General features: G+C 43.7%; 1 protein-coding gene across 3 annotated transcripts in view; it reads right to left on the bottom strand.

Annotated features, from left to right (window-relative positions):
- nyap2a (neuronal tyrosine-phosphorylated phosphoinositide-3-kinase adaptor 2a) overlaps positions 1-14864 on the bottom strand; it is a 142895-nt gene that overhangs the window by 14469 nt on the left and 113562 nt on the right. For all 3 annotated transcript variants that reach the window (XM_080186491.1, XM_080186492.1, XM_080186493.1), the window contains 2 exons: positions 11191-11412; positions 10452-10555 (listed from right to left, as the gene is read on the bottom strand). In XM_080186491.1, the coding sequence (XP_080042617.1) occupies positions 10452-10555; positions 11191-11412 (326 nt within the window). The remainder of the gene's footprint in view (positions 1-10451; positions 10556-11190; positions 11413-14864) is intronic.

Genomic DNA, 14864 nt, shown 5'->3' with positions numbered 1-14864 from the left:
ACGGAGACAAGTTTGTAAATGAAGGGAATCTGGTGATGGAATAGCGGTTTGAAGGAGTTATTTCACCCTGCTCTCATCGCCAGTCATTGGTGTGTTTGGAAGGATTTGCAGGTTGATACTCAACTTTTGTGACTGCATGATGATGGCCATGGAGGATCATCAATGGATCTCCTCTTGATTGTGACAGAAGGTTGGCCTTAGTGAGATTGTTACAACTGCCTTATGAATGCACTTCCCATGGTCTTCAAGTCCTGGAATGGGACTTGAACCTGGAGTTTCTGACTCAGAGGCAGGGATGCTAACCGTTGCACCACAAGACCTTGAATTTAAACACAAGCATGGATTTTATTGGTTTTACTGGTTTTGCCAGAAACCTTGGACAATAGGAACCATTGGTTTGGCTGTCAACATAGTCAGTTTCAACAAAAGTTACCAGTAATAAAAACCCAAAAACCCAATGCCATTCAGGGCAGGAGAATCCCATTGCCACCCAGTTAGGCCTATACCTACACTATGTTATTAACTCTTTATGCCAGCTGCCCAACTTAGTTGTCAGGACACTTAAAGATGGGCAATATGACCTTGCCCATGCTCAGATTCTGAAAGCAAGATTTCAAAAATTAAGCCTTTTATGAAGTACTAAGTAACGCAGACAGCAATCAATAGAGTCATAGGGTGGAGTTTTCCAATCCCGCCCGGCATGGGAATCACAGCAGGTGAGGGAGGACCATGCAAAGCTCCATTGACCTCAGTCAAGAATTTCCAGCCTTTGAGCAAGTGTGATCGGAAAATCCTGCCCATATAGTTTTACAGTACTGAAAGAAGCCCTTCAGCCCATCATACCTATACAAGCCATCAAGCATCTATCCATTCTAATCCCATGTTCCAGTACTTGGTCAAGTGCTCATCTAAATGCTTCTTAAATGTGAGGGTTCCCGCCTCTACCACCCTCTCAGGCAGTGAGTTGCAGATTCCCACCACCCTCTGGTTAATAATGCCGTTCCTCAAATCCCCTCTAAATCTTCAGCTCCTTAACTTAAAACTATGTCCTCCTCCCCTCCCCTTAGTTATTGACCCCTCCACTAAGGGGAGAAAGTTTCTTACTATCTACCTTATCAATATCCCTCATAATTTTGTACACCACAATCGGCTCCCCTCTCAGCCTTCTGTGGTCTAAGTTGAAAAAACCCCCAGCTTAACCCAGCCTCTCTTCATAGCTGAAACGCTCCAACCCAGGCAGGTTTTAGACTGGTTTAGTTCACTGGTCTATTTCTGCAGGATGATTAAACCTTACCCAGTTATATTAAGTGCCCTGTCGACTAATAAGCTCAGAAAGCGGTCTGAGAACTTCGGAACCTTCACATTTATTGTTTATCTTTGTGGGAGATAACCTTGCTTATTGGGTGCAGATGAATTGCAAAACTATGTAATTGCTAATTGCTGGTCTTGTGACTTCTAACCACCAAGCAGTTTGCAATGAATGTGGAATCGAGTCTCTACTCCCTTTGCTTCATGGGTTGAAACTTTAAAGCAATGTATCTTGACACTTGAGTGCACAAGCAATTATAAACTACCCAATCCCATCTTTAGGTATTGCACAGATATTCACAAGTAAAGAAAAGCTATTAAAATACTGGCACTGCTGTTGCAGAGGAAAAATTTACAGTTAGCATGGTCCATAAATATTAATTTGCTTTTATTGCTACTGGTTTGGGGAGGTGTTTTGGCCACAACTTCAGGGGAATTCCTTGTTCTTTGTTTGAGTAGTCCTACAGAGTCTTTTATATGGTCTGAGGAGTCCTTAGTTCACCTATTCAACAGAAAGGCCAAATCACTGACAGAGTATTACTCCCTTAGCATTGCACTGAAGTTTCAGTCTTGCTTATGTGCTCAGCCCTGGAATGTATGGGGCGATCTCACCAGAATCTGGCTGAGTGTTGGTTCCAGTGAGAAAAATGGCGTGTTGGACGGTTTTCTCTCCAGATCGTCAAATAAAAATTAGCTGGACCAGTTTTGTGACCTCTTGCAGAGAACGGAGCCTAACCATGGTGGTAAAGCCCAGCTCCACTAAGATTGGCCCCAAGTTTAAAGGGTGCCTCAATCACAACATGAATAAACCTCTGCTCACCGCAGCCCAGGACAGGAGCTTTAGGAGCTTCCCCACCTGCCCCTCCTCATGCCCCTGATCAGAGGGGACATGTTAATAATATTTAAATAAACTGTACTTAAATTGGGTTCACACCCAGTGTGGGAGTCGACTTGATTACATCACCAACGAGGGGTGCTAAAAATTGGAAGGCACAATCTCACCGGTGAGATTTGCAATTTCCAGTTTTCGCCGGATATTGAGCCCTCTCTGTTGATCCCACAGATGGGGAACATGAGCTTGAGATCCTGCCCAAAGATGTGACTTTCCATCGGAATTTTACCCCCTTGCTTGTCCTGGAATCAGTGTGGGTGAGGCTCGCAGAACAGAAATCCCTGTTGGTCTCGGGCAAAATTTTACAATCTCGCTTGAGCGAGGTCGTAAAATCCCACCTCTCCCAAGCTTTTGACTTTTCTGAATAATGGACTTTAACAACAATTTCCTTCTCTTGAACTAACTCGTTGGGAAGAGTGTTGGAGCCACTGACAAACTGTTTGGCTCAAAGACCTTGCTTGAACTTCTGCCAAGATTCTGATGACACAGAACGAGGGAGATATGAGTGTAGCATCTCATACATACTAGGAAGAAACTGAATAATGTTAACAATTTCTCATGAGCTCTCAATACAGGTGAGGCTGTGACTAATGAAGTTTGAATTTCAGGAAGAGGTGAACATATTTGTATGTGCCTCTTGCAAAGGAATCCTGAACATTGGAACAAGATCATAGAATTGAAGGTTGGTTTGTTAAAAGCAAATCCAAAAAAAATAAAAGGTTATGGTAATTTATACCAGTCTGCCCAGACATCAAGTCAATTGAAGAGTTTAAGAGGAAGATTGATACTTATTTTGAAAGTTATAGCTATTAAAAGATATAGAAAAAGTCTGAAGAATGGGGATTAAAAGGAGCATTGCCATGGTTGACACAAGTACCAAAGATGTGTGGGTTAGGTGGATTGGCCATGCTAAATTGCCCCTTAGTATCAAGGGGACTAGCTAGGGTAAATGCACGGGGTTATGGGGAGATGTCTGGGTGGGATTGTGGTCGGTGCAGGCTCGATGAGCTGAAAGGCCTCCTTCTGCACTGTAGGGATTCTATAATTTAGTAAACTTGATGACCTGATTGCCCTACTCATGTTTCTATAGGATGGTATGGTCCAGGACATTCTAGCAAGGACAAACTAAGAGATTACCTGCAGCTATTGTTGAAAAGGTAATCGGAAAAATCAGTTTTCAGAAGGTTTATGGAGCAATACTCAAGAACAGCTTCTTTTTATTCTTTTTATTCTACTTTTTATTCGACTCAGGAACAATTCCTTCCCTGCTGCCATCAGACTTCTGAATGGACCTACCTTGTACTAAAGCTGATTTTTCTCTACAGCCTAGCTATGACTGTAACACTACATTCTGCACTCTCTCCTTTCCTTTTCTATGGACCGTATGTTTTGTCTGTAGAGCGCACAAGAAACAATACTTTTCACTCTCTCCCAATACATGTGACAATAATAAATCAGATCAAATCAATACCAGCATATATCTGGAGAACTGACAGCTAATCAAAGATTTCATTCTAAAGGATGGACTGACCATTCTCAACTCTCTGAATTGAGGGATTTTGAATAAACTCCATGAAGGTCAGTTTTGCATGACAAGCAGTGAGTGTGAAGATTAGACCTCACTCAGAGGTTATGTAAGCTTGAGGGGAACAATGATGTCCACTGTATATTTTCTTAATAAAATGAATATTCCCACAGGTAATGCCATATTGCCCCAGTGAAAAGCACCAAAAGATCTGTTCAAATCAAAAAGGCACAGTTTCTCATTTGTGATAAATTACATTTTGAGATGTATAGAAATTAAAAAACCATCAGGAAAAATTATTTGTGATGTGATGAAGCATTTAAATTCTAACTTAACAAATTCACTAACTTTACTTAATAATTTACTTCACAACTTCCAGCAACCTGTTCTGAGAAATGTATAAATCTGTGCTGATTTGCACACACTAAAGCTGCTCAGATATCCACAGAGTAATAGGAAAGCAGAGAGTGCAGTACAGGATGAGAAGACCTGCTGAACATAGGTCTATGGCTTGCTCTCATGCAGAGCAATGTTATGGCCAATCAATAGAATGACATGACCATCTTATCATTACTGTACAAACTTGATCACCTGATTGCCCTATTCATGTTTCTATAGGATGGTATGGTCCAGAATGTTTGAGCTAAGTCATGATAAAAGATTACCTGCAGCTATTTAGAAATAGTTAAAAAGAAACTGTTAGGAAGAAAGAAAACAGTTCACAACTCAGACACCTTACACAAAATCCAAAAGCATTTAAATCAGGTGTTCAAAGCAAGAACAAAAATGCATGACGTGGGGCACAGAGGTACCAAGATGCCGTGATCTTTCGCTAATTGTGCAACTGGGACTCCTTGATGAAACATGACACCTAGTTCAGCACAGGACCACACTGGGCAGAATGAACTTGACAATGGTAGCACAATGGCACAGTGGTTAGCACTGCTGCCTCACAGCGCCAGGGATCCGGGTTCGATTCCGGCCTCGGATGACTGTGTGCGGGGTTTGCGCATTGTCTCTGTGTCTGCGTAGGTTTCCTCTGGATGCTCCAGTTTTCTCCCACTGTCCAAACGTGTGCAGGTTAGATGGATTGCCTAAGCTAAATTGCCCCTTAGTGTCCCAACATATGCAAGTTAGATGGATTGGCCGTGGTAAATGCGTAGGAAATAGGATGGGCCTGAGTAAGATGCGCGGTCAGAGAGTCAGTGCAGACTCAATGGGCTAAATGGCCTCCTTCAGCAGTGCAGGAATTCTATGATTCTATGGAGGTTTCAGTAAAAATGCACATTGCTCAGTCACACGCTGCAGAATCATCTGACGAAATACTGAAGGAGGATAAGGATTTCTTGGTTGTGGTCAATGTTTAACACTGCCATCTTGAATGGAGTTGGAGAAAAATATATTACTCTTTTTCAAAAAAAGCTCACTTTAGTGGTGCGGCATTAGCATAAGAAGACAAGGTCTGGCCTGGCCTGCCTGTGAACTCAGAGGTGGAAGTATTTTGACGGTGGAGGCTGTAAGTGTGGAATGTGTTTGTGTGTGGGTTGCACTGAGGTGTTGTGAGCAACTAATAGACTTGTTGTGCTCCGTGAGTGGTTTAATCTTTCAGATAGTCACCACAGTCTGAAAGAATCCTTGTGCAGCAAGAATTTGGATTCTTGGAAATAGCCTGGTGACCCTTCATCATGGTGCCACATTAAAAAAAACCTACAAAGGGAATTCAATAGAGTGGACCAGGAGAAACATTTTATTTTTGGGTGGATCCTGTGGGGTGGGTGGGTCATTGAAAAGAAAGACTTGCGTTTCCATAGCACTGTTCAACACCTCAGAATGTTCCAAAGTACTTTGGAGTTAGGTAAGCACCTTTGAGGTGTAGTTATTGGTGTAATGCACAAAAATATAAGATAGTCAGTTACAGATCAAATTATGAATTTGGAAGGAATTTCAACATCAAGGGATGTTGATTTTGACTGGCCAACCAGAGGAGAGCATCTGTTCTGGTGCTGAAGAGGCCTGAGCCATTTTGAAACCGGAATCCCACAGTGCTGAAGAGGCTGTTCAGCCCATCGAGTCTGACCTGCCCATTAATCCGACTTGCCACCAAGTATGAGGCCAGTGCCCCACACTTAGAAACATACATAGAAACTAGAAGCAGGAGTAGGCCATTTAGTCCTTCAAACTTGCTCCACCATTCATTATGATCATGGCTGATCATCAAATTTAACACCCTGATCCTGCCTTCCCCCTACATCCCTTGATCCCTTTAGCTCCAAGAGCTACATCTAATTTCTTCTTGAAATCACAAACATTTCAGCCTCAACTACTTTTTGTGGTAGTGAATTCCACACATTCATCACTCTCTGGGTGAAAAAAATTCTCCTCAACTCAGTCCTAAAAGGTTTACTCCTTATCCTCAAACTATGACCCCTAGTTCTAGACTCCTACACCACTGGGGACATTCTATCTGAATCTACCCTGTTTAATCCTGTTAGAATTTTATAAGGCTCTATGAGATCCCCCCCTTACTCTTCAAAACGCCAATGAATATAATCCTAATTGATTCAATCTCTCCTTATATGACAGACCTGCCATCCCAGGTAAACCTTTGCTGCACTCCCTCTGCAGCGAGGACACCTTTCCTCAGTCTCATTCTGTAGCAACGGTGAACTGCCTGACTAAAACAGGCAGCCCAATTCAGCTCAACAGGTTCATGCCAACACAATACCAGATAGCTGAATGGATGCTGGTCTGACAGAAAAGGGTCACAATTGTAGGGAGTCGGCAGATGGGGGTGGATGGGGGATACCTGGGGCCATAATTACCCAGATTATTTTTCTGGAGTCTGGGAAAGAACTCTATTTTTTAATTTCTTGGGATATTATCCCTGGCAAGGGCAATATTTATTGCCCATCCCCAACTGACTTTGAACAGGTAATGGTGAGCCATGTACAACTGAATGACTCACTAGACTATTGCGGAGGACAGTTAAGAGTCCTCATATTGTGTGAGTCTAGAGTCACATTAAGCCGGAGCCAGGAAGAATCACAGATCTCTGAACTGTTTCATGATTATTATTAATGATTTTATAATCTCCCAGCTGCCCTGCTGAGCTTGAGCTTACTGCTCCAGAGCATTACAGCAGGCCTCTGGGTAATAATCCACCAACATCACCATGGTTACCATCCACCTTGGTAACCTAATGCCCCTTTGGCAGCCTCACCAGTGATGTTGGTTGGAGTGTGTTACATTGTCAACATGACAATTGCTGCTGCTTTTATGACCCAGAAGTCCAATTTTCCTATTAAAAGCAAGACCAGATCTTGCTGTGGCATTGGGTACCTCGCCTGCTAGCTGGAGAACTGGTGAGAGATGCACGCTGCCTCTTAGGAAGGTCTGCTTAACCATATGCCAGTCAGATGGTAGTGTTCCCATCTATCTGCTTCCCTTGTTTTTCTAGAGGGTAGAGGTTTTGGGTTTGGAAGATGCTATCTAAGGAGCCTTGGTGAGTTACTGCAGTGCATCTTGTAGATGATACACACTGCTGCCATTCTGCGTCAGTGGTGGAGGGAGTGAATGTTTGTGGATTGGGTGCCAATCAAGCTTTGTCCTGGATGTTGCCAAACTTCTTGAGTTTTGTTGGAGCTGCACTCATCCAGGAAATTCCTTCATACGCCTGATTTGTGGCTTGTAGATGGTGGACAGTCTTTGGAGGGTCAGGAGGTGAGTTACTTGCTGCAGGATTCCTGGCCTCTGACCTGCTGTGGTAGCCACTGTGTTTATGTGGCGAGTCTAGTTGAGTTTCTGGTCAGTGGTAACCCCCAGGCTGTTGACAGTGGGAGATTCAACAATGGTCATGCCATTGAACATTAAGGGGCCTTGATTAGATCCCTCTTGTTGGGGATGGTCATTGCCTGGCACTTATGTGGTACAAACGTTACTTGACACTAGTCTTGCTGCATTTGGATATGGACTACTTCTGTATCTGAGGAGGTGTGAAAGAAGCTGAACATTGTTCAATCATTAGGTGGTATCCCCACTTCTGACCTGAAGGTCATTGATGAAGCGACTGTAGATGGTTGGGCTGAGGGCAGTTCCCTACGGGACTCCTGAAACTGGGATGATTGACCGCTAACAACCACAGCACGATGGAGGGGATTATCAATGTGAAGGCACGACTTTGGGCCCGATTTCACCAAAAATTTGCGCCCAAAATCGTGGTAAATTCGGGCATTGGGCCTTTAACGCGATCTGCACCCGAATCCGAGCAGATCGCTGCTTTACCGACACCCGATTCGGGTGTGGATCCTGTCCGCACCCAAATCGGGTGGCCCGACGATTCAAACGCATAAGCATTTAACCTCGGGCTGGGAGATTCAATCGGGACTGGTAAGTTACGTTCAAAAGACATTTAAAACATATTAAAAACAGATCCAAATGACTTACCTGCATTCCCGCTGGTTTCCAGTCTGACTATGACTGTTTGCCAGCTCTGGGAGATGCGCATGCGTTCCCGGCACATATGCAAGTCCCGGAACAAGGCCGGTGATACGCATCTCCCACCGCGACCCGCCAGAAAAGTTGCGGGTCGTGATGGGAAAATCGCGGCCAATATTGCTGATAGGAAACTTAAAAAGGCTGAAAAGCAATTCCATGGTTCTTGGGACACCAAAAATTGTCAGACTACAGCTTGGGGAGCGATACTTGGACCACAATGTTGTTTTCAAAACTAAGCCACCCTCGAAAGGAATGTATTCACTAACAAATGGAATAGTGTACCACTTTGAGCCAATTTTTGCAAAAAAGAAATTTGATTACTTACCATGTCTGAAATCTCTGGCACGTCATTCGCTTGTGTGTGCACTGTGCCAAATATCATCAGTAAAATGATGTTACAATGCTTTTGACCCAAAGCAAATGCAGACCAATTTCACCATGAGATCCATCATGGGGTTTTAAAAGATTTTGTTGCAAATCCCAAAAGCTAATTTTTCACTGAGTTCCTTTCAGTCATATAACATTAGCACCGACTATAAATCTGCTTTCTGCTTATCACAGGGACATTAACAAGAATTGTACTCTGACTGGTTAAGGCCAGTTCAGCAATTGCCAAAACGTTTGGGTGGACGCAAGTGACGGCACCTAGTAACAAAAGACACTCAATATAAAGAGATCTAAACCTCAAAAACCCTCTGGGACATTACATAATACATGAAATATGCTGCAAGATGTTGAGTGTGATTGAATTAGTCACAATGCATCTTTGTCACACGGGATCTCTGGACTTTTACTGATGTTTATGATATCGCCTCTCACAATTTTCTGCATTTGTAATTGGGGTAGAAGTTTATGAATCAGGCAGATTCTATTTTAATGAATGAAATTACCAGATTTCATAGATGCACAGAATCCCTACAGTGCAGAAGGAGGCTATTCGGCCCATCAAGCCTGCTCCGACAATAATTCCACCCAGACCCTAGTTGAGGCCAAATATTTGTCTGATTTCAAGAAGAAATTAGATATAGCTCTTGGGGATAAATGGATCAAGGGGGAAAGGGGGAATGAGGATATTGAATTCGATGATCAGCTATGATCAAAATGAATAGTGGAACAGGCTTGAAGGGCCGAATGGCCTATTCCTCTGTTTCTATCCCTATAATCCCACGTATTTACCCGTCTAATCCTCCCGACACTAAGGGGCAATTTAGCATGGCCAATCAACGTAATCTTCACATCTTTGGACTGTGGGAGGAAATTGGAGCATCCAGAGAATATCCATGCAGACACGGGAAGAATGTACAAACTCCTTATAGACAGTCACCTGAAGCCAGAGTTGAACCCTGGTCCCTGGTGCTGTGGGCAGCAGTGCTAACCACTGTGCCACTCGCGAGCTTCCTGAGAAAGTTTAGGGGACAGCAGGTTGATTCTGAAATTCCATTCATTTTAATGTGAAAACCCATGGACTAACAGCCTTGGTTATAAAGATGTAATGTAATCAGGGGGATACAATTTAGAGTTCCATCAGAAGTCTCTCCATTCTTGCCTGCCTCCGACACCCTTTCTGAAAAACCTTTCCTTCCGTACAAGGAACTTTGGCAGGTAGCCCATTGTAATGAACTCATTGCAAAGACTTTCAATGCTCCCAACGCCTTTTGTGAAATGTTCTTTAGTAGTTTTAATAAAGATAATGTACACAAAATGTGATATGATCACAAAGGAACAGACAAACATCAAAACGACTAAGAAACAACGATAAAGAAGACTGACTTCACTACTAGATGTACAAGTTAGCAACAAAACATCACAACACTGCAAGTCTTCATGACGACAGAGCGAAGAAAAAAATGTACACCAGCAAAGACAGATCGGAGACATTTTTTTTTATCAGATTTGTTCATTTGAAAGACACACAAATCTGCTAAAACACACAAAACAATGAGGAAGTCAGAAAAGTCTTTATATCTATGTATGTAGAGTACATCGCATTCACAGTCAGGTAACACACTGGATGAAAAGTTTTTGTTTCTTTTAAGTTAAAAAAAAAGGAAAGACTGAAAGATGAGCCACAAACAGAGAGCGTCCTGCCTTTCGGCAACCTGCTACTGCCAATGATTGACACAGAGGGAGACGGCGACAAGCTGGTAATAAAATGGAGGACAGACATGTGACAACTTTTTTGTTTTGGCATGTTGAACTGTGAGGTCATTCTGGAGTGGCTAGCGATGGTACCTGGCTCTGTTGTGTCTCGCTGGACTGCCTGAGAGGAGTGACGGATGGAGGAGGCACACCTGAAGTTGAAGCAGATCGGCCCAGCTTGCAGCTTGCCTTTGTCTCTGTGGAGGTAAAGCTGAGTTAGAAAAGACGTGGGTGCTCGGGAAGTTAAAACCACAGCAGCGTGATAATTGTCCATTTATTGTTTACTTATTAGTGCCATAAGTTGGCTTACATGAGCACTGCAATGAAGTTGCCACGCTCCAGCGCCCGTTTGGACACACTGAGAGAGAATTTAGCATGGCCCCATACACCTAACCGGCACAGTCTTTTGGACTGTGGGAGGAAACTGGAGCACCTGGAGGAAACCCATGCAGAGATGGGGAGAACGTGCAGGCTCCACACAGACAATGAACCACGCCAGGAATCAAAACCCGGAGTACCCGGGTTTACTCCGGGTACTCCGGTTTCCTCTCACTGTCCGAGAGATGTGCTGGTTAGGTGCACTGGACATGCTAAATTCTCCTTCAGCGTACCTGAACAGGCACTGGAGTGTGGCGACGAGAGTATTTTCATAGCAACTTCATTGCAGTGTTAATGTAAACCTGCTTGTGATACTAACAAATAAACTATCATTTGCTAACATCACTGAACGACATTGCTCACTTGATGTACACCCATTAAAAGAGGTTAATGGGCCAATGACTTCATTAAAATAGCACAAAAAGCAACTTAAATGGTCTATTTAGTGAGTTACCTGACTGCATGGTGTCTGAACTGCTATGTCCTGCTAACAGAGTTGGGCTGACGGAGGATCGTCCCATTCGACTGGACACTACTGCTGGGGGCCCAGGGCTTCCATCCCATTCCTGAGATTTGATTGGCTCTCCTGAAGCACCGTGTGCCCCTTTCTCTTTGCCCTCTGCCTTTGGCACCAGTTCAGTGCTGAAGCTCCGTCCTTTTAGGTCTTCCCCTGGTTCTGCAATGAAATGAAAGTTAAGCAAATTATCTGAGCTCTCAAAGCCTGAGCCCCCGTTCGAGATAAGGATCTTAAGTGGCTTTGTCAGAAATATGTGCAAGCCGTGATAGCCTTCAGCGCTGCACGCCTGGATGGTTCTGCTGCCGTGGGTAAAGCCAAAATCATCAATTTTATCTCCAGTAGTCTGCAGACTGGAACCTACCTTCATCAGCAACTACTTTACAAATTGTGGACAGACTATAAACACGTGAACCTTTTTCTTTTGAGTGGGAGGGAAAAACTAACCCAGATTTTGCTCCTCAAACTTCTGTTTGGATGTGTAGACAGGTTTTGATATCTGCACATTATATTCGGAATAACACAGCAGAATACTTAAACATTTCTTGGTATAAATATAATTGAATTATTCATAAGCCTGCATATAATTGCAACACAGATATATCTGTAACAGGAAGCAGTATAGACCTAACTGAGGTGGGTCAATATGGTACAATATGTACTTGCCCTGCAATGGATATATATTATTCAGTTTCCAAACCACAAATGTTCCAAATTGAGTAATATGGGTCCCGTTGGGGCCTGAGATCACATCTTATACACGTGGAGAGGTCCCAGTGGATACTGGAAGCGAGCACTCAATGTAAATCATAGCCTCCAGTCAAATGCAATTTGTGTTATTGAATTTGTCATTGCAAGGGTGACATCACCTCAGCTTCTTAGATCTTCAGGCAAGCTACTATGAAATATTCTTAAAGTGATATTGTTGGTCTGTGGAGCTTCGCTTACAAATATCTAACACAATTGCAAAGGTGATCAATATTCCGAAGACTGTTGTCATTTTTCAGCTGAGGGACTTACTTTAGCAGACTGCTCAGCTTGTCTGTTGATGCCAGCTTTGAATTCATCAGCACAGATTTAATATTCAGTACTTGCTCTGCTGTTCCTTCTTTGTGACAGTATTCTGGTCTTATGAAATGGACCTTATCCAGTTCTTAAATGTGGCGGGATTAACTGATCCCTATTTCACCCATGTATTGGTTTTCAGAGCCAAATGTGGAAATATTTCTAGCAAACTAAGTGGACGGTTATAATAGCAGTCATCTTCAGAGCAAGGGGCAGAATTTTATCACTTCTTTGCAGAATGGCACAGGGGCAGAGACAGGGGTGGGGGAGAGTGGAACCCTCTAGACAAAAGGATGGCTTCCTCTGGCGTACTTTTAGCCCCTTAATCACAATATGTTAAGTTGGGGGGTGGGGGGAGCTCGACATCACACTGGCAGGGTGGGCTCAGAAAAAGATTGGAGTGTCCACCCTACCCACCATCTTTAAAAAAATAAAAATAGAAACCCCGCCCAGGCAACTGTACCCACCCACCCCACCATGGAATCCCCACCCACTCACGGAACCCCTCCTCCCCTGCAAAGATATGGAACACCGCCTCCCCGTGTGCCCCTCCCCCCCATAACAGCCAGGCACACACTTCACAGAACACTCCCATGGCACTGCCCCCAACATTTCCCCTGGGCATTGCCAGAGGCCAGAGCTTGGGCGTATGCCCTTCACCTTCTGAGGGGGGAGGGGGGTGTGGGGCTGTACTCATTGGTACACCTTTGATGGGTTCTGTTCGCTGGGTGAACATTATGGGAGATCTATCAAGCTTTTGGACAGGTAGACATGAATGGACAATTTAATCTGGGGGAGGGACTATCAGGCGTAATGATATGTAAATATATTAAAATGGGGGTCCCAAAATTCAATACCAGAATATTGGCTACGTTATTGGTGGGGTGGGGGAGAGGGGTGCGGGGGGTCGGGGAGAAGGTGGGAAACAAGCGTAACAGGAAATCCCACCAGCATTATATTTCTTTTGGGACTCCCACTGGATTTTTCACCCCACAGTTGGTCTCCCCAAAATGGGAGTGTAAAATCATTACCACAGAGCTTTCACTTGTAACACAAGCCTTAGTGTCAACTTCCAGGTACCAGTACAGTACTTACAATGTTAAAATGGATTATTCAGTCCAGTTTGGTGTTATATGGTTTTGTATGGATCATAGAATCAGAATCACAGAATTCTTATAGTGCATGAGGAGACCATTCAGCCCATCATATCTGAGCATTATGACTTGGTGCCAGTCCCCTGCTTTTTCCCCATAACCTTACATATTGTTTCTATTCAAGTAATCATCTAATGCCCTCTTGAATGCCTCAATTGAACTGCCCACACCAGGCAATGCATTCCAAACCTGCACCACTCATCATGTGAAAAAGCTTTTCTCACATCACATCTGCTTCTTTTGCAAATCATGTTAAATCTATTCCTTCTCATTCTTGATCCTTTTACAAGTGGAAACGATTTCTCCCTATTTACTCTGTCCAGATCCTCATGGTTTTGAATACCTCTATCAGGTCTCCTCCTAGCCTCTTTCTCTACAGGGGAACAGACCAAATTCTTCAATCTGGCCTCATAACTGAAGTTCCGCAAGTTGAGGGCTGCAATGACCGGTAATGTATCCAAGTTTGCTGATGATGCAAAACTAGGCAGGAATGTAAGCTGTGAAGAGGACTCAAAGAGACTGCAAAGAGAGGGTTAAGTGAGGGGGTAATAAAGCGGCAGATGGAGTATAATGTGAGGACATCTGAGGTTATTCATTTTGGTCATAAGCATAGAAGAGAGAATATGGTTCAAAAAGGCGTGAAACTTTTAATGGGATTTGCGTGTACTCTTTCAAGGAACACAAAGATAGCATGCAGGTGCAGCAAACAATTAGGAAAACAAATGACTTGTTGACCTCTATTGTGTGAGGATTAGAAAACAAGGATTAGAGAGTCTTGACACAATTGTCCAGGGTCTTGATGAGACCACAACTGGAAGTCTGTGTGTAGCTTTGTTCTCTATACCCAAAGAAGGTAATATTTATATTGGAGGTGGTACAGCAAAGCCTCAGTAGGTTGGTTCCTGGGCAGCATGATGGCACTGTGGTTTGTACTGCTGCCCCACAGCACCAGCGACCCAAATTTGATTCCTGGCTTGGTTACTGTCTGTGTGGAGTTTGTACATTCTTCCCGTGTCTGCATGGGTTTCCTCCGGGTGCTCTGGTTTCCTCCCACAGTCCAAAAATGTGTTGACTGGCCATGCTAAATTGCCCCTTAGTGTCAGGGGGACTAGCAGGGTAAATATGCGGGTCTGTGAGGATAGGGCGTGGGAGGAATTGTGGTTGGTACAGACCTGATGGGCAGAATGGCCTCCTTCTGCACTGTAGGATTCTATGATTCTGTGAAAGGTGGAGAACTTTTGGTCCATACTCTCCCTAGTTTTGAAGAAGAGCTTATATCATTTAAAAATAAAATATTCTGAAGGGGCCTGACAGGGCAGAGGTTGTTCCTCTGGCTGCGAACCTAGAGCACAGAGGTACTGGGTGGAACTTTCCCATTTTGAGACCAAGTGCTGT

Source organism: Carcharhinus amblyrhynchos, chromosome 3, assembly GCF_965287045.1.
Source record: "Carcharhinus amblyrhynchos chromosome 3, sCarAmb.v2.hapA, whole genome shotgun sequence".
In the NCBI taxonomy this organism is placed as follows: Eukaryota; Metazoa; Chordata; class Chondrichthyes; order Carcharhiniformes; family Carcharhinidae; genus Carcharhinus; species Carcharhinus amblyrhynchos.
This window is presented reverse-complemented; position numbering and strand designations above follow the sequence as displayed.